Genomic DNA, 18,452 nt, shown 5'->3' with positions numbered 1-18,452 from the left:
AATCCTCTGATATGGGTGATGGCAAATTCATAGTAATGCCAGACAAGAGGCTTGTGGATTTTTCTGTAGTGGGGCCCTGCTGGTGGACAAGAAGTTTCCAATCACTCCCTGTTGTCTAAGTAGGTTTGTTATGTAATGAAAACCAGGCTGTACTTCACACCCTGCAACGGAAGAGAAAGTATGGTCCGTGGTTTTTTGTTCACTTAATAAACTGCCATTTCCAGATTTAACCTGAATTTAAGCCCGGATTTAAGACTTATTTTTAACTTCTCTAATACCTGTGCAGAACAGTTGTGAAACCTTGTAATGTTTTGTGAATGATTGCAAAGATGGTGACTGACATGTGGTGATAACTGTTTCAGTGGAAGACGAGGAGGAGACGATCGAAGAGGAAGAAGCAAATGAGGGGGCTGTGGATCACCAAACAGAACTATCTAACTTAGCCAAAGAAGGTAAGCCTCCTGAAACTGCTCTGTTAGACACAACCCCATAGACGGCGTGCAGTGCAGCCAGCTGTGTTCTCTCTCCCTTGCCGGGAGGCCTGGATCTGGTGTTTATCATTCCCTCAGCACGCTGGATGGACTGCTTTGCCCACGTGCGTTGAAACTTTGGATAAGCGGGATCACTGGTCCACCCGCTCAGTTTCTCAGTTCTGTTCCCAGGTTTCGTCCTTATTGTTATGTTGCTTTAAATTAACTAATTCTCGCTGCTGATCAGTGTTGCTTGTGTAAACACATCACAGGTTATCAGTTGTGCTATTGCTGGGCGCTCCGGTGGTTCCTTTGCTTCCATCCTCACAGATGGTGTGTGCGGTACTCTTATGTTTCCTGTGCATATGGGTGCGAGCACCTGTGCTCAGCAGAGGTGGGGCTGCGAGGCATGCACACACGAGGCTGGCGCCCACCATGGTCCCAGCAGCTCTTGAAGTCCCCCAGCGGTGGGGTGGAGGCAGCGAGGCCTTGTCTCTGGTGACCTTGAGGAGCAGCCTCTTTTCAAGGGTTTCCAAGTCAAAAGTCTTTGCCCATTTGGTCTTGGGTTTTCTTCTCTGTTCTGACTGTGGGTGTTGTTCTTATGGTCTGAATACTTTTCCTTGGTGGTGATATGTGTCATAGTGACCCTTCCTAGTTTGTTGTATTTGTCTTTATTCTCTTTATGGTGCCGGTTGAGGAGCAGGTATCCATAATTTTAGTGTAGTTGAGTTTGTCAGTCTTGTTAAAAACAAACTTCTTACTTCAAGGTCACAAGGTTATCTTCCTGTATTGTCTAAAAATGTTTTTGATTTTCATATGATGCCTTTAATCCATCAAGAATTGCTTTTGTCTCTAGTGTGAAATAAGAGTTCATTTCCCGGAGTTCCCGTTGTGGCTCAGCAGGTTAAGGACCCGGTGTTGTCTCTGTGCAGATGTGGGTTCAATCCCTGGCCAGACTTGCTTCAAGTAGCAGCACAGGTTGAAGATGTGGCTTGGATTCTTTGTTGCTGTGGCTGCGGCATAGGCCTGCCGTTGTAGCTCCAAATCAACCCCTAGCTGGGGAACTTCCAGGTGTGGCTATAAAAAGGGGGAAAAAAAGTGCAGTTCCTTGTTTTCCCAAATGGATAGCTCATTGTCCCAGTGCCATTTATTTGTTGGTTTTTTTTTTTGGCTGCCCTGTGTCATATGGAGTTCCTGAGCCAGGGATCATCAGATATAAGCTGCAGTTGTGACTTAGGCTGCAGCTTCAGCAACACCCGATCCTAAGCACACTGTGCTGGGCCAGGGGTCAAACCTGCATCCCAGCACTCTCAAGATGCTGCTGATCCCCATGCGGCACAGCAAGAACTCCGTAGAGCCATTTGAAAAGCCCTTCCTTCCTCAGTGGCAGTTCAGACATTAGTTTTCCTGATATGCATGGCTCTTTCTGGGACATTTATTGTTTCATTGGTCGGTTTGTACCAATACCACACTCTTGATTATTCTAGCTTTATAATAAATCTTGAGATCTGGCTTGGGAAGTCTTTCTGCCTCGTTGTTTTTTAGGAGAGTCTTGACTGTCTTGGGCCTGTTTCAGGTCCATCTCAGAATCAGCTCATCAAGTTTCAGAGAAAAACTTGTTGGGAATTTTGATTCAGATGTGGTTGAATGAGTGGCCGTTTGGTGAGAATTGCACCTTTATGAACTGGAGCTTTTCCAGTCTATTCTCTCCATTTACTTAGGTCTTCCTAAATAGCTTTCACTAACATTTTATGATTGCATATTTCTTATTGGATTACTAGGTGCATTATATTGTTTTGAGCTACAGTAAATGGTATATTTTATAAGATAACATTTTAAATTTGTTGCTGGTACGTAGAAATGCAGGGTTTTTTTATGTATTGCCCTTAAATCCAGCAACTCTGCTGAACTCTCACCTGCTTCTGTGTATACAACTGCTTCGTCTCTGGAGAGTAACTGTTTTTCCTTTATGATCCTGGTCCTTTTATTACTGTTCCTTAGGAGAAAGTGTAGAAGTAGAGGCGCTGGTGGTGGACACCTTTGGCTTGTTCTTGATTCAAGAGGGACGCTGTCCTGCAGAAAGGCAGTAGGTTGCAGTGGTCAGTCACTACTGCTGGGGTCAAATCCAGTGTCCGTCTTCTCTCTCCTCTTAGCCTTCTAGCTTCACCTTCTTTTCTATTGTTGCTCTCATTCCCATGTACGTCTGTGACTTACGTGAGTCTGTGGTGGCTTGGTGCTTTAGCGCCTCAGCCACTTCCTGCAGGGCAGGAGTCCCGGGCTATGGGAAGACGCGGCCATTGGTGGGCTGGCTGTTGGTGGTCAAGCCCAGTCCCTCCCACCGAGACATCTGGGGTGGCTGTTTGAGCATCCTCATGATGGGGTGGTGTGGCAGCTGGTCCCCCCAGAGCTGGGATCCACCAGTGGCTGTGTCTGCTACAGCAGAGCCCCGCAAGCTACTCACTGTTGCTTCACACCATTGGGTGAGCACCCTGGTTAGCCCTGGCCAGCCCGGGATGACCAGGCTGTGACCACGAGAGCTATGTCTTTGGGGCTGGCTGCCATAGCCTCTGTGATGCCTCGTCTTCATTCCTGGGATGCTTCTTCCCCGTCAGCTTGCCTCTCTCGCCCCTCACAAATCTTTCAACGCTTTCTTTATGTAGATGTGAAATTTTTAAAGCCCTAATTCTCAGTATTTATCTATCTAGATAGAATCTTTTCTCCCCTTATGTCTTCAAACTAGTTTATATGTATGAAGGCTGTTGATTTTTGTGAATTAAATTTGTTCCAAGACACCTTACTGTAGTGTGTTATTATTGTAGTAGTTTTTCTGTTGTTTCACCTTTTTTTCCCCTACTTTGATAGCCATTGTATGATGTATGTATACATTTCTCAGCGTTTTGTTATGAAAACATTGAGACATACAGAAAAGTTAAAAAACCTTATTATGATCACGCATATACCCACCACCTACCTTCTACAGGTAGGTTTTACTTGCTTTTATCACATATCTACCCATCAGGCCCATGTGATGAATAGTTTGAATCACAAGCAAATGAAGTCACTGAATTGTTACTAGTCTTCATGAATAGTGTCTTTAATACTGTTCTTTTGGGGTATGTCTGTGTGGCATTCGTTATTTTGACCACAGGTGTTATTGGTATATAACATACATGAGAATAACTCCCATGTCACAGGTCACAGACAGACTCATGAAGGTGGAAAGTAACGAGGGTAGAGAGCATGAAATTTAAAGCTCTTTAGCTTTTCATACTGGTTTCCAAAATTAAGCCTGTTTATGCCAATGTTGAGAGTGTTGACTCATTCTGTTTGTCCAGCATTTGGTTTTTAAGGTGGTTGCTAGTGTGATGGATGACAAATTGTGCACTGATTTCTAGAGATACTCTGTTTTAAAAACTTAATGAGGCAGTGCCCACTGTGGCACAGAGGAAACAATCTGACTAGTAACCATGAGGACGTGGGTTTGATCCCTGGCCTTCCTCAGTGGGCTGGGGATCCTGTGTTGCCGTGAACTGTGATGTGGGTCGCAGGTGCGGCTCGGATCCTGTGTTGCCGTGGCATAGGCTGGCATCTACAGCTCTGATTTGACCCGTAGCTTGGGAGCTTCCATATGTCGCCAGTGCAGCCCTAAAAAAATACAAAACAAAAAATAAATTTAAAAAAATAAATAAAAAACTTAATGAGCCCTTTATAGTCTTTTGTGTATGAAACAGCTCCATGGTCTTTGCCCATTGTGATTGGGCCTTTAGAGTGATGGGTTAATCAATTAGAGTGAGCTCTTTCTGCAAAAAGTCTGTAATAATTTTTTATCATGCCTTTCAAACATTTATGTTTTATTTTTTACTTTTATTTGGTGTTTTGTATTTTTATGTATCTTAGCCAGCAATTATTTCCATCAATAGTTTTTTCCATATATTAATATATAGATTTTACTGTGCATTTATTAGATTATTTTAGAAATATTTGTCCTTTTATGAAGAAAAGTTTAATTTCTTCATTTCATAGATGTCATCTTCACAAAGAAAATACCTTATCCTGTGTATCAGTAGTGGGCAATCATTACTAATAGTTTTTGGAAAAAATAAATATGCTTTTAGAAAATACATACTTTCCCCAAGGAATTAATTTAAAGCTGGGAAAAAGAGTACACAGTTGAGCTTTGAACAACATGGGTGTGAACTGCCCGTTCTCTTACAGTAGTGGTAAATACTACAGTCCTGCACGACCCACGGTCAGTCGATTATGGAAGAACCTCATATAAGGAGGGTGGGCTGTAAGTTATATGCAGATTTTCGTCTACACAGAGTCCCCACCCCAACCCCCAGGATGTTCAAGTCAACTGTATATGAAAGGGCCCTTTTCCTGACTGTTTTCTTCCCAGCTGACACTGTTGGTATCAAATAGTCTTTCTTCTTACAACCTTTTCTAGCTGAATTGCCCTTAATTGATTTGATGAAGTTGTATGAAGGTGCCTTTCTGCCGAATTTCCAGTGGCCCCAACCTAAACCTGACAGTGACGAGACAAGTGAAGAAGAAGGTCAGTTTTAACATCTTTGAAGAATTTAGCTTTGAGAACAGAAGCCAAAATATTAACAGGAAGCATGCTTAGAACAGTTTAAGAATTCTCTTCATTTCTTTTAGTCTGATGAAAATATATTTAATGTGCAATTTTATATTAGTAGTTTTATTCTGTGCTTTTTATTTTTATTGATTAACTCGCATAAATATCAGAGTACTTGCTTAAGTGGTCAATGATGTAGAAATACTTTCCTCCAGATTTATAAAATTCATTGTTTTATGGTTCCAGATTTTTATCATATTTGTTCAGGCTGTGTTATGATGTTTCAAGCACACACACAGACTATGCCAGGAAGTCTACTTATTCTTGTTTTCATCCTGCCTGCTCTGGTCATTAGACATGGCTGCCCATGGGGAGGTTGGCAGGGAGGAGCCTGGCAGAGTCCTGTGCGGAGGCCAGGGCTTTCTGGACCCCTTGCTAGAGCAAGACTAGAGGGGCTAGCAGCTCCCTTGCTTGCCCAAACCGAAATGCTTCTTTTTCTTTTTTCAGCTTTTTAGGGCCACACCCACGGCATATGGAAGTTCCCAGGGGGTCAAATCGGAGCTGCAGCCATCAGCCTATACCACAACTGCAGCAATACCAGATCCCAGCTGCATCTGCAACCTATGCCACAATTCACAGCAATGCCAAATTCTTATAATCCACTGAGCGAGGGATCGAACCCACATCCTCAAGGATACTGGTCGGGTTTGTTACCACTGAGCCACAGTGAGAACTCCTAAACTGAGATGCTTCTAATTCTTTCTTTCTTGGTGGTGCTGGGGGTGGGGGTGGGGGCAGTCACTAAACCCTTCAATGGCCATACATTTATCAGTGATACTCGCTATTGATTGTTATACAGAGATTTTCTAACTTCACCCAAAGGCCTTCCAGAGTGGCCCTGCACTTGATAGTTTCATAAGTGTTTGTACTTGTTTATCTAGATAGTATTGTTAGCTATGTAAGGTGGATTAAAGACTGAAAAATTGCTGCTTAATTTTGTATTTGAAGTATTTGGGTTCTGTAGACTTCCCCCTGACTCCCCTCCTGGGCTCATCATACCTTCCCAGGAGTCTCCAATCCAGCCAATCTCTTTCTTCCGTTGTTCACAGACATGGAAGACTGCTCTGGTGACCGGGAGAGCCGGAAGGATGTGGTTCTCATAGACTCACTGTTCATCATGGACCAGTTTAAAGCCGCAGAGAGAGTGAATGTCGGGAAACCTCACACAAAGGACATTGCAGAAGTGACCGCCGTGGCTGAAGCCGTCCTGCCCAAGGGCAGTGCCCGGATCAGCACCGGGGTGAGGCCTGCACCCTGGGGTGAGGCGCTGTACCCCTCTGCATGAGGGATGGCGTCGCCATGAGGTGGGGGCGCCTGCTGCTCCCACACATGCTCTAGCTCACCTGCAGAAGTTGTCAGGAAAGCAAGTGCCGACCCCTCCTTCTCTGTTACCTGTAAAGTGTTTTTGTGGCTTTGTAGTAGGCTCATCATATGACTGATCTGGCTTCCCTTTGGAGAAAAAGTTCTCATGGTTATTGGCCCATCTGCCCCTGCAGGTGAAGCTGACCGCTCCGTCTCTGTTGTACGGCGCACTCAGAGATTACCAGAAGATTGGTCTGGACTGGCTGGCCAAGCTCTACCGAAAGAACCTCAATGGCATATTGGCAGATGAGGCAGGGCTTGGTAAAACGGTGCAGATCATTGCTTTTTTTGCCCACCTAGCTTGTAATGAAGGTAAGAGCTTGTTTTTTGGGGGGTTTTTTTGTTTTTTGTTTTTGTCTTTTTGCCATTTTCTTGGGCCACTCTCGCGGCATATGGAGGTTCCCAGGCTAGGGGTCTAATTGGAGCTGTAGCCACTGGCCTACGCCAGAGCCATAGCAGTGCGGGAACCGAGCCGCGTTTGCAACCTACACCACAGCTCACGGCAATGCCGGATCCTTAACCCACTGAGCAAGGCCAGGCATCGAACCCGCAACCTCATGGTTCCTAGTCGGATTTGTCAACCACTGAGCCACGACGGGAACTCCAGAGCTTGTTGTTTTTTGAACAGTTTGCTGAGACTGCACTATGAGCAGTGCATCTGGTGTGAGGGTGGGGAGAGGCCTTTTCTTTGCTCCTTTGCTCCATGCTATGGTCCAGGACTCTGGAGACGGGGCTCAGAAGCACCAGTGAAACAAACAGTAAACACTAGATCGAGTAACTGACCGTTTTTTCAGAGTCTGACGTAGTGCGAGACCCACCAGGCCACATCTCAGACTTTGAGGTTCTATGGCCCTGTGGCCTGTCAGCATGTGGACAGCAGTGCAGGCGGCCTCGCTCTCACCTCCTGGTGCCCACAGGCTGGTTGTGAGCATTCCTCCTGCCACCGGCTTGAGGGGTAGTGCTCTGGGCCTACCACCATCTTCCTTGCGCAGAGGCATGGATCCGCCCCCGCAGTCTGCTCTGCTGCCTGGTTCCTCTGCCACTGTTAGGGTGGAGGGCGCAGCAGGCCGCAGTCTCTCCACTGCTGTTCAACTGCCGAGCCTGCGTTCCGTGCCTGCTCGGCCTGTGTGGTGCCCGCCTGGTCCCCGCTCTGTGCCTGTGGCTGTAGAAGAGCAAATGCCCGAGTCTCTAACACAGGACAGGGTGTGGTAGGCCTCATCTTGCGGAACACCTGGAGGTGAGCCGTGGACCCTCTCCTTAGTGGGGAAGCACAGACACGTCAGCTTCCTTCACGGTGGAGCTTGAGAAATAAAGGGCCTGCCTAAGTGAGGAGGGCCTTGGCATCTGGGTAGGTTGGTTGGGGGTCCAGATGTGTAGAGCGGGTTATGATTCCTTCAGCCTGGGGGAAGTTTCTTTCTCTCGGTCCCTCCCATTGGTAAGCAGTTGCCTTAGTGTCTTCAGTAAATAACTCTTCTTTACCCTTGGTTTTGAAAGCTTACTTGATTTCACATGAATTTGAATACAAATGGATCAACTTTGGGACCTTTGTTCTTGTGTTACTATGTTTCCCTTTTTTGACCCAGTACCACACAGCCTTCAGTGTGGTACTTCAAAGTGAGTTTTAATAGATACAGTTATCTCAAGATGGGGAAGTACCTTGTCTTACTATTTTATTGTTTAGGTGAAAAAAGTGTTCGTTGCTGTGTTTATAATAGTAAAAAAAGTGGAAGCAGTGTACATTGCCAGAAGTAAGAGATTTTATTTCATTAATAGAACAAATGGATTGAACAAATGAATGAATTCTACTACAGGTACTTACCTAATACCTACCCCATTCTCAGCACTGAACCAGCCACTGAGGGTGCATCTGTGAAGAGTACAAAGCACCCACCCCCACCCCCGCCAGGGGGCCCACTCTGGGCTCGGACAGTGAATTGGAAATGTGGGAGAGCCGGGCACTTTATACAGTGTGCAGAGGCAGGGGAAAGCCATGGCCATCCGGAGCAGGGGGGCTCAGGGAGATGGAGGGTTCAGAGGCTGAAGTGGTAGCAGGTGTGTCCATGGAACAGTGCTGAGGCTGGTGCAGGGGTGGGGGTGCACAGAGCCAGGGGCCTGGCTCTTCCGCAGTAGAGCCCTGCAGGTATCGGAGGGAGTGTGGAGGGGTCACTCAGTTGCTTTTGTGCTGGGCCCGCTGTTGGTAAGGTTGTTGTGCTGGGAGAAAGTGGGCGGGTCCTGACTGCTCCACTTGGGCACTTGGATAGACCAGGCGTGACCCACCTTGGACCTGGCTCCCTGTGTGGCCCAGTGTCCTTGGGTTCCTCAGGAGACTTTGAGTCGGGGGTTCTGATAAGTTCACACAATTATAGTCCCTCACAAACTCACCACCTTTTCCCACCTGCTTCCATCCTCAGCAGTGACCACAAGGTGTGTGCTCAGCCTCACTTCATCCAGTGTAAACAGACATGTTCACAAACACATACATAGATACTTTGTTCCTTTCCAGAAATGGGACAAAGTGCTAAATCCTAGTGAACACCTGGGGTTGAGTTCCATTTCCCTCCTGGTGAGGTTGTGCCTCTCAGAGTTTGTTTTCCACTTGTATTTTTTCCTTTGTGTGATTTCTGTACATTTCCTTGTTCATTTCCTCTTGGGCAATTCTTTTTTTTTTTGGCATTCTTTTTTTTAATTGAAGTAGAGTATAGCACAGTGATTCAGTTATACATATACATATATATATTTCAGATTCTTTTCTCTTACAGGTTATTACAAGATACTGAATATAGGTCCCTGTGCTAGACAGTAATCTTATTACTTATATCTGTTTATGTATAGTATTTTGTATCTGTTAATCCCATACTCCTAATTTCCCTTTGGTAACCAGAAGTTTGTGTCTGTGAGCCTTTTTTCTATTTTGTATACAGATTTGTTTATATTATTTATTAGACTTCACAGATTAGTGATCTGATATGACATTTGTCTTTCTCTGACCTACTTCACTTAGTAAGATAATTCTCTAGGTCAATCTATGTTGTTGCAAATGGCATTATTTCATTCTTTGTTAGGCTTAGTAATAATCCATTGTGTGTACGTGTGTGTGTGTGTGTGTGTGTGTGTGCACCACATTTTATCCATTTGTCTGTTGGTGAACATTTAGGTTGCTCCCATGTCTTGGCTCTTATAAATGATGCTGCTGTGAATGTTGGAGTGCATGTCTCTTTTCAAAGTAGAGTTTTTGTTTTTTCCAGATATATACCCAGTAGTGGGATTGCTGGACCATGTTGCAACTCTCATTTTAGTTTTTTGAGGAACCTCCATACTGTCCTCCATAGCGGCTACATCAGTTTACATTCCCACCAACAGTGCAGGAGGGTTCCCTTTTCTCCATACCTTCTCCAGCATTTATTACTTGTAGACTTTTTTTCTTTTTAGGGCTGTACCTATGGCATATGGAAGTTCTCCAGGCTAGGGGTTGAATTGGAGGTGCAGCCGCTCGCCTACACCATAGCCACAACAACCTGGGAACTGAGCCACGTCTGCGACCTATGCTGCAGCTCACGGCAACACCTCCTGATCCTTTACCCGCTGAGTGAGGCCAGGGATTGAACCCATATCCTCATGGACACTATGTTGGGTTCTTAACCCGCTGAGCCACAACTGGAACTCCACTTGTAGACGTTTTGATGAAGGCCATTCTGACCCATGTGAGGAGGTAGTTTTGATTTGCATTTCTTTAATAGAGATGTTGAGCATCTCTGCATGTGTTCATTGGCCATCTGTATGTCTTCTTTGGAGAAATGTCTGTTTAGGTCCTCTGCCCACTTTTTGATTGAGGTGTTTATTTTTTCGATACTGAGTTTTATAAGCTTTTCATATATTTTGGATGTTAATCCCTTGTTGATCATATTGTTTGCAAATATTTTCTCCCATTTTGGGTGGTTCTTTTTAAGGATCAACAGTAGCACTTCACATACATACTGTAGCAGCCACAGATGTGTGTGTTGTAGGTATTTTTTCCAAGTCTGCCATTTCTGTCTTTTAACTTGGCTTATGTTTTTTTATAGCACAGAAGTAGAAATTTATGTGTATTGCTCTAATAATTTTATTTATTTATTTATTTATGCATTTTAGGGCCACACCTGAGGCATATGGAGGTTCCCAGGCTAGGGGTCCAATTGGAGCTATAGCTGCCAGCCTACACCACAGCCACAGCAACGTGGGATTCCCAGGCTAGGGGTCTAATAATTTTAAAAACCCTTATTTTTCTGAAAAATGAAATTGACGCTGTGTTTGGGTTCGTTTGAGTGTGTTCTGACGAGCAGTTGGAAACTACAACGAGCGTGACCGTGGGGCCCACTCAATAGGCACAGGGCTCCAGGGCCTGTGGACTGAGGTCTCTTCCTTTCTGAGCGTTCGTTGTTGATGAGAGTTCTTCCCCCCAACTTACATTAAGGCGTCACCGTGTTTTTGAATAACTGTTCAAGTCATCGAGTAATGAGTAATTAGTCACTCAGCCCTGCTATTGAGTGCATCCGGTGTGACCTCAGACCCCTAGAGCCAACAGACTTCTGCAGGGGAGCAGCCTGTTTTGATGGTGGTGGCTACCTCGTAGGGAAAGCAGAAGATGCCTCTATGACCCTGCTGCACATCTGCTTTAGCGCCCTGGGACTTCCCACACACACCTCCTCACCTGGACCTGACAGATGGTTTTGGTTAAAGAGGAAACTCTCGGGAGTTCCCTTCATGGCTCAGAGGTTAATGATCCTGACTAGGATCCATGAGGTTGCGGGTTCGATCCCTGGCCTCGCTCAGTGGGTTAAGGATCCAGCATTGCCATAAGCTATGGTGTAGGTGGCAGACGAGGTTCGAATCCCGTGTTGCTGTGGCTGTGACGAAAGCTGGCAGCTGCAGCTCTAATTCAGCCCCTAGCCTGGGAACCTCCACATGCCTCAGGTGTGGCCCTAAAGAGCAGAAAAAGAAAAGAAAAAAGAAGAAACTCCTGTATTTCCTTTTCTTTGTAGGCAATTGGGGCCCTCACCTTGTCATTGTGAGAAGCTGCAACATACTCAAGTGGGAGCTCGAGCTGAAGCGCTGGTGTCCGGGCCTCAAAACGCTCTTGTATGTTGGCAGCCATAGAGAACTCAAAGCAAAGAGACAGGTATTTCATGTTAAAGTTGAACTAGAACTAAACTGAAGACCATTTTAATTGCTATAGAAGACAAACTTCCAAGTGTCAATACATGCTTATAATTATTGTAAATCTCTCATTTGTGGGTTACCGGACCTTCCAGTTGTCCCTGAAATTAGAGCCCTTTGAGGCATAGACTACATATACCGGGTAAACCAGCTGTTACCTTCAGGGAAGTGCAAATAGCCTTCTTTTCTGCACGCATCACTTTCACTTCCAGGGAAGTGAAGGGGTTTCCCCACAACGCAAGTGATCTCTGGAGATGCTGCCGTCCTTTTAAACTACAGACCTCTTGATTATCACAGGCATAAATGAGAAAATGTGCTGAGTTCTGAAGTATAAATCTATGAAATTCCCATGGAAGCGTTTATTAGGAATATTTGTGGCAAATAGATGAGCTTCTAAGATTAATTTGGACTCTTTTCTGCCTAGTAGTTTCTTGTCTAGATTCTAAGTATGTTATAGATCACAATTTTTCATTAGCAAGAAAATTTTGGTTGTACAGTGTTGGGTAATGTAAAATACCTGAGGTGTGTTTCCTTCCTTTCTTCCTCTCTCCCTTTCTTTGCTTTTTAAAAGTTTATAATGCAAGAGTTCCCTGGTGGTCTAGTGGTTAGGACTCAGTTCTTTCATTGCTGCAACCTGGATTCAATCGCTAGTCTGGGAACTGAGATCCCACATCAAGTCACTGTTTGCTGTGGCAAAAAAGAACCCCCAAAACTTATAATGCAGTCAATTGAAACATAGATATTCACATTTCCTGTCATCTTCTGAATACGTTTTTCCTTCACTTAGATTATGTTCTCTGAAAGCTTCAGGATACTATGTGCTAATCTGTTTTCCAAAAGCAATTTTTTTTTTTTTTGGTCTTTTTGCCTTTTCTAGGGCTGCTCCCTCGGCATATGGAGGTTCCCAGGCTAGGGGTCGAATTGGAGCTGCAGTCGCTGGCCTACACCAGAGCCACAGCAATGCTGGATCCGAGCCACGTCTACAACCTACACCACAGCTCATGGCAATGCCGGATCCATAACCCTCTGAGCAAGGCCAGGGATCGAACCTGCAACCTCATGGTTCCTAGTCAGGTTCGTTAACCATTGCGCCACGACGGGAACTTTTTTCTTTTTTGCAAAAGCAATTGTTAATGCCTCCAAAGCAGTTTCTTAATTTGTCTGCACAGGTGCTTTAGACTCCTGGTGGAAAAGATCATAAAACTCTGTGTGGTGATAGCGAGTTACTAAGAGAGGAGTGAAGTGGCTGTGGGTGGGAACAGGCCAGCTCTCCAGGTTTGCTGGGGAAGAGCTGGCTGAGGCCTGCTTCCTGTGCCGCAGGAGTGGAGCGAGCCCAACAGCTTCAACATCTGCATCACCTCCTACAAGCAGTTCTTCAGGGGCCACGCCTCCTTCCCAAGGGCCCGCTGGAAGTGCCTGGTCATCGACGAGATGCAGCGAGTGAAGGGCATGACCGAGAGGCACTGGGAGGCTGTGTTCGCCCTGCAGAGGTCTGGCTGCCCCGGGTGCTGGGTGCTGGGTGCTGGCACTCACTGCTGAGTGGTCTGCCGTGATTAACCTAAGGGTTCTTTGGGAGAAACAGAGGAAATTGCAGAGGCACACAAAATGGCCATATGGCCTCTAGGGTTCCCTGTACCTCTGTCCTAGTTCATTGAGCCAGAAAGCCCCAAAGCGCTCATTTCGTTCATTCAAGGGTGTGTGCGAATATGTGTGCATGCACACGGGGGTGTGGGTGCTCCTTAAAATCATCATCCCTTTTCCTAAACATCTTCAGAGAAAGCAGTTCTGCACCTCGCTTGATATATTTGGATTTCAGACAGCATCTCTCCTTCTGTGCTCAGTCAGCAGCGTCTGCTACTCATCGACGCACCTCTGCACAACACCTTCCTGGAGCTGTGGACCATGGTGCACTTCCTCATCCCTGGCATCTCCAGACCCTACCTGCACTTCCCCCTGAAAGCCCCCAGCGAGGAGAACCAGGACTACTATCACAAGGTGGTCATCCGGCTGCACAGGGTACGTGTGGCTGCCACGGCCGCCACCTGATTGCAGAATTCCTCGCCTTCGCAGGAGTATCCTGATGTCCTTTTCGGAAAGGACACATAGATAGTTTTTTTTTCAGGTGACACAGCCTTTTATTTTGAGGAGGACTAAGAGAGATGTGGAGAAGCAGCTGACAAAGAAATACGAGCATGTTTTGAAGTGCCGTCTTTCCAACCGGCAGAAGGCCTTGTACGAGGATGTCATCCTGCAGCCGGGGTGAGTGCAGGTCTGTGCCCCGGGGTCACTCTCCCTGCGGGAAGGAGCCAGACCCCTCTGGCCTCACAATGGCTCCTTCTGGGAGGATGGGCGCCCAGAGCTGGAGGCCATGCTCCCACCAGGCCCTGGTGGCTATGGGTCTCTTGGACACGTCCAGTTCTCTCAGGCTCGCCTGGCCTGTCCCCTCCCTGGTCTGATCCTGTGTCTGGATCCGCTCTGCTTGCCGTCTCAGAGCGCTAGGTGGAGCTAACCCGGGTATAGTGGAGTGTGTGTGTGTGTCCCCCGCCTCAGTGCTGGGCTCGCAGTGTTTTAGTTTAGATTTATACAGGAGACCCGGTCTGAGTGGGCAGCCCATCCATTTGTGGCCTCTTGTAGGACTGGGGCTGAGGACAGTGTGCATATCATAGAGCAGGTGTGCTCTGCCATGCCAGGTGGCCACCCCTTCGTGACCCCTGGCTGCCCAGGGACACCTGTGCCTGTGGGTGGTCCCGGAAGGGAGGGACCCTGTCCTCTCCATGATCCACACAGGGGAACTCATGTTCTCCCCACGTTCCTGAATTTAGGTGGAAAAACAGAAACACGCACATAGAGTTAAAGCTGTCAAGATTTTAGATACATCTGTGCTCAGTCTTGTACCCTTATGTGTCTTCTCGCAAGTGGCCAAGAGGGGTCACACCCGGAGCTCACCAGTTTCCCCACAGACTCTCCTCATCAGCCTGAGGGGGCCCAGCATTCCAGAACGAGTTCCCGTGTTTCTGTACCAGGGCTGACCTGACAGGCTGCTCACCTGGCTCACCTGCCCCTCCCCCCATGCTAGGGACATGGAGGGTGACGGTGTGGGGCCCAGGCACAACCATTGTGGGGCTGAGGCTCTGGGGGAGACCATGTGCTTGACCGCAGCCACTGAGTTGAGCGAGTCTGGGCCGCTGCGCTGTCACTTGAGCACCACACACTCAATGTGGGTAGAACTGCTCTCAGGCCTCCCCGAGGTTTTCCTCTCAGGACCGTGCTCTACGGCCCAGTCTGTCCTCTTCGCCACCTCCTTGTCCTTCTCCTCTCCCCATCCCACCCCCTCTGCTCCTGGGTCACCGCAGGCCAGCTGCCCCATCCTCCACGGCGCCTTCTGACCTTAGCTGCTGGGTACTCTGTGCTCTCTGACTGCTTTTCTGGGGCTCCCCAGCCCGGTGTTAGGTCCGTGGCTCTACCTCCTCACTGGGTCCTGGCACCAGTGGATGGCCCTGCCTGGCCCTCACCCTGGCTTTCTAGCCTCCCATCATGTTGAAGGGGCAGTGAGCCAGCCTGAGAGCAGCAACGTCACCAGGTGGGCTTGGATATGAACGCCCCACATCACTGCTGCCTGAGCACATCCAAGAGGATGTGCAGTTCGGACCTGGGGCAAGGAATTAGCTGGGAGCAGATGGCAGCACTTGTGTCTCTTCCCTCACAGGACCCAGGAAGCCCTGAAGAGTGGGCACTTTGTGGACGTGCTGAGCATCCTGCTAAGGCTGCAGCGGATCTGCAACCACCCCGGGCTGGTGGAACCCCGGCTCCCGGAGTCCTCGTACACGGCAGGGCCGCTGCAGTACCGCTCAGCCTCCCTCATCCTGAAGGCACTCGACAGAGACTTTTGGAAGGTGAGGGTAGTCTGTCTCAACTTGAAATGGCCTGGTGCTGGGCAGCACTGGGATGTCTGTGACATACCTTCCCCCTGACCTAGAACCCGCTTGGGAGTTGACCCTAAAGGGCCAGCCCAGTGTGAGGGATGTGGGGAGGGTTGGCTGTGAGGAGCAGGGAAGCGGGAGTTAGGACTGCAGGACCTGGGTGCCCTCACATGCAGTGGTCGGAGGCCTGGGAGAGGCCCAGGCCTTTTTATTAAAACGTTAGCAGTTTTCCCTAGGTGGTGGAAATTTGTTTGTTTGTTTCCATTTTTTAAAGTTTTATTGAAGTATAGTTGATTTACAGTGTTGTGATAATTTCTCTTGTACAGCATAGTGATTGTTATATGTGTACACACATCAGTTCCTTCCCAGATTCTTTTCCGATATAGGTTATCACAGAATATCTGGTAGAGTTCCCTGTGCTATACAGCAGGTCTCCATTGGTCATTGGTTATTTTTTAACCAAAAAAAAATTATAGTTGTATACATTTCTGTGTTTGAATTTTTGGACGATAAAAGTTATTTTTACAAAACCAAAAATTTTAAAGCAAAAGTCATTGGTTAGGTTGGGTGGTTGTGAGCACAGATGTGCTATGCTCTTGGGTCTCAGCAGGCAGGCTGTGCCCTCTCCTGGGGCTGTCAGTCCTGCTCTGGCTTCCACACGGGAGGCCCGGTGCTTGCCCAGGACCAGCCAGCAGCTGGCAGGTTGGCGTCTGAGTTCCTCTTCGCATCCTCCACCCCAGGGGATGAGGGACCTGAGGTCCTGCAGATGTGGGGAAAAAACAGCTTGGAACCATCTTTGTGACTTGGGTAGGCTTGTGCAGGTTCAAGGTGTGGACAGGGCAGGGACCCTGGGGCCAGGTTGCAGGGGTGCGGGTCCTGGCTCAGCCTCTCCAGCAGCGCAGCTTCGGGTGATCGGTCTGCCTCAGTTTCCTTAGCACACAGAGGTTGTGAGGAGTAAGTCAGCGTATGTGATGACCTGAGAAAGGGCCTGGTTGGTAAGCGGCATGCAGGTGAGTTAATGTAGTTAACGTTGTGATTGCTACTCAACATGTCTTCTTTGTTAAGAGGAAAATTGAGCCATAGAAATATTGATGAGTCAGAAACGGGTTACCTCAGGATACCAGTGGAGCCAGGGAGATCTTTTGTAGGTAGTGATTTTTGTGTTCTGCTCTATTGAGATAATTCATTACCACAGGTTCTGTGTGGACGGGTCTCACATCTCCTGTCTGATAGGCAGGTTATTGTGGGGTTGTGTATTGAGTCTGTGTTTATCCTTCTGATGAACCACCAGACCATTTTCCACGATTTCCCATCCCCAGTAGTATATGAAGGTGGGGGCTTTCACTTCTTCACGTCCTTACCAACACCTGCCTTCCGTCCTCTTCGAGTCTTGCCATTGTGGTGGGAGAGAGCGCAAAAGAGGCACAAGTGGAGTCAGCGTGCCCAGGACTTTGGACAGGGCGATGTGCCGTCTGCTGGCTCCACCCGCATCGGAGCCCTTGGGCCCTGACCTCCCCCCCACACACACACACGAGCCTGAGTGTCTCCATCTCTTTGGGCCCAAGTTTTTTGGGCTCTGCCCTCTCTGCTCAGTTCAGTCTCTAGGTGCTGACCTCTCCTTCCCCACCGCCATGGGGAGGATCTTAAAGCTTGGGGACTGAGCATGCTGAGGGCTGGGCGGAGTGCCTCAGGAAGGCGCCCTTGGGGCCTGGCCATCCCAGTTTGGAATCTGCTTTCTCAGTTTTTTCTACTGCCTCGTGTAGCAAAATTGTTGTTTTCCTCCACAGGAAACCGATCTTTCTATATTTGATCTTATCGGCTTAGAAAATAAAATGACTCACCATGAGGCAGAGCTGCTGTGTAAGAAGAAGGTGACCCGGAAACTCTTTGAGGAGCTGTTCACCGCGCCACCACTGCCATCATCGGGCAGGCCAGTGCCCGTCAGGCTGAAGCCCAGCAGGTGTGTGTTGGGAGCGTCACTTTCTGCTCACTGGGTAGCCCTGGGGGGGCGGGGGGGGGGGGTCCTGGCTGGCTATGGGTCATGGGGTCTGGGTGGCCTCCCTGCTTCCTCCTGCTGAAAGGACCCCTGTCCCACAACCCCTCAGGGAGACCTGGGATGACCAGGTTTGAGTTAACGCAAGAACTTGGGCTACAGCTTGTGAAAGAAAGGCTAATTGTTGAATTTGGTGATCTGCCTTTCCTGGAAACTGCCCACATACTCTGGTTTCTGAGATAAACAGCACGTGTTGACAGGGCATTGTGGCCATTCACCCTCCTGAAGAGTGCCCTTTTCTTCATCTTTAAGAAGTGTTGGGGAGTTTCTGTCACGGCTTATTGGTAACGAACCTGACTAGGATCCATAAGGATACGAGTTTGATCCCTGGCCTCGCTCAGCGGGTTAAGGATCCTGCATTGCCGTGAGCTGTGGCATAGGTCACAGACGCAGCTCCCATGTTGCTGTGACTGTGGTGTAGGCCGGCGGCTGTAGCCCTGATTTGACCCCTAACCTGGAAACTTCCATATGCCGCAGGTGCGGCCTCCAAAAAAAGAAGTATTGGGATTTGGGAGGGTTCTGTATGGGAAGGAGGTCGGGGGTGGGGAGGTCAGGCTGTGTGTCACCTGGTGTGTAGGGCAGTTTCCCCTGTCATGGCCAAAGCTGTCTGAGGGGAGAGGGCAGAGGGTGTGTTTGGGGGGCAGTGCTGGGACCTGAGGTCTGGCAGAGGGCTCCACCCCTGACTGCACATAAGGGACATTGAAACAGCGACTTCGCAGGTACCATGAGATTGGGAGGAGCAGAGCACGTTAGATGATGAGCTCTAAACACAGATGATTCAAAATAGGCTAAAAACACATTGAGCTGGATTCATG

The 18,452-nt window shown here is 48.1% G+C and overlaps 1 protein-coding gene across 11 annotated transcripts in view; it reads left to right on the top strand.

The window, feature by feature from the left end:
* Nucleotides 1-18,452, top strand: part of EP400 (E1A binding protein p400) — a 109,773-nt gene that overhangs the window by 38,639 nt on the left and 52,682 nt on the right. For all 11 annotated transcript variants that reach the window (XM_047762190.1, XM_047762184.1, XM_047762182.1 and 8 more), the window contains 10 exons: nucleotides 363-452; nucleotides 4,918-5,025; nucleotides 6,159-6,349; nucleotides 6,606-6,783; nucleotides 11,490-11,626; nucleotides 12,985-13,154; nucleotides 13,506-13,680; nucleotides 13,787-13,923; nucleotides 15,371-15,557; nucleotides 17,372-17,544. In XM_047762190.1, coding sequence (XP_047618146.1) covers nucleotides 363-452; nucleotides 4,918-5,025; nucleotides 6,159-6,349; nucleotides 6,606-6,783; nucleotides 11,490-11,626; nucleotides 12,985-13,154; nucleotides 13,506-13,680; nucleotides 13,787-13,923; nucleotides 15,371-15,557; nucleotides 17,372-17,544 — 1,546 coding nt within the window. The remainder of the gene's footprint in view (nucleotides 1-362; nucleotides 453-4,917; nucleotides 5,026-6,158; nucleotides 6,350-6,605; nucleotides 6,784-11,489; nucleotides 11,627-12,984; nucleotides 13,155-13,505; nucleotides 13,681-13,786; nucleotides 13,924-15,370; nucleotides 15,558-17,371; nucleotides 17,545-18,452) is intronic.

The sequence above is a fragment of the Phacochoerus africanus genome, chromosome 15, assembly GCF_016906955.1.
Source record: "Phacochoerus africanus isolate WHEZ1 chromosome 15, ROS_Pafr_v1, whole genome shotgun sequence".
Classification (NCBI taxonomy): Eukaryota; Metazoa; Chordata; class Mammalia; order Artiodactyla; family Suidae; genus Phacochoerus; species Phacochoerus africanus.
The sequence above is the reverse complement of the archived record's forward strand: the minus strand, read 5'-3'. Positions and strand labels throughout refer to the sequence as shown.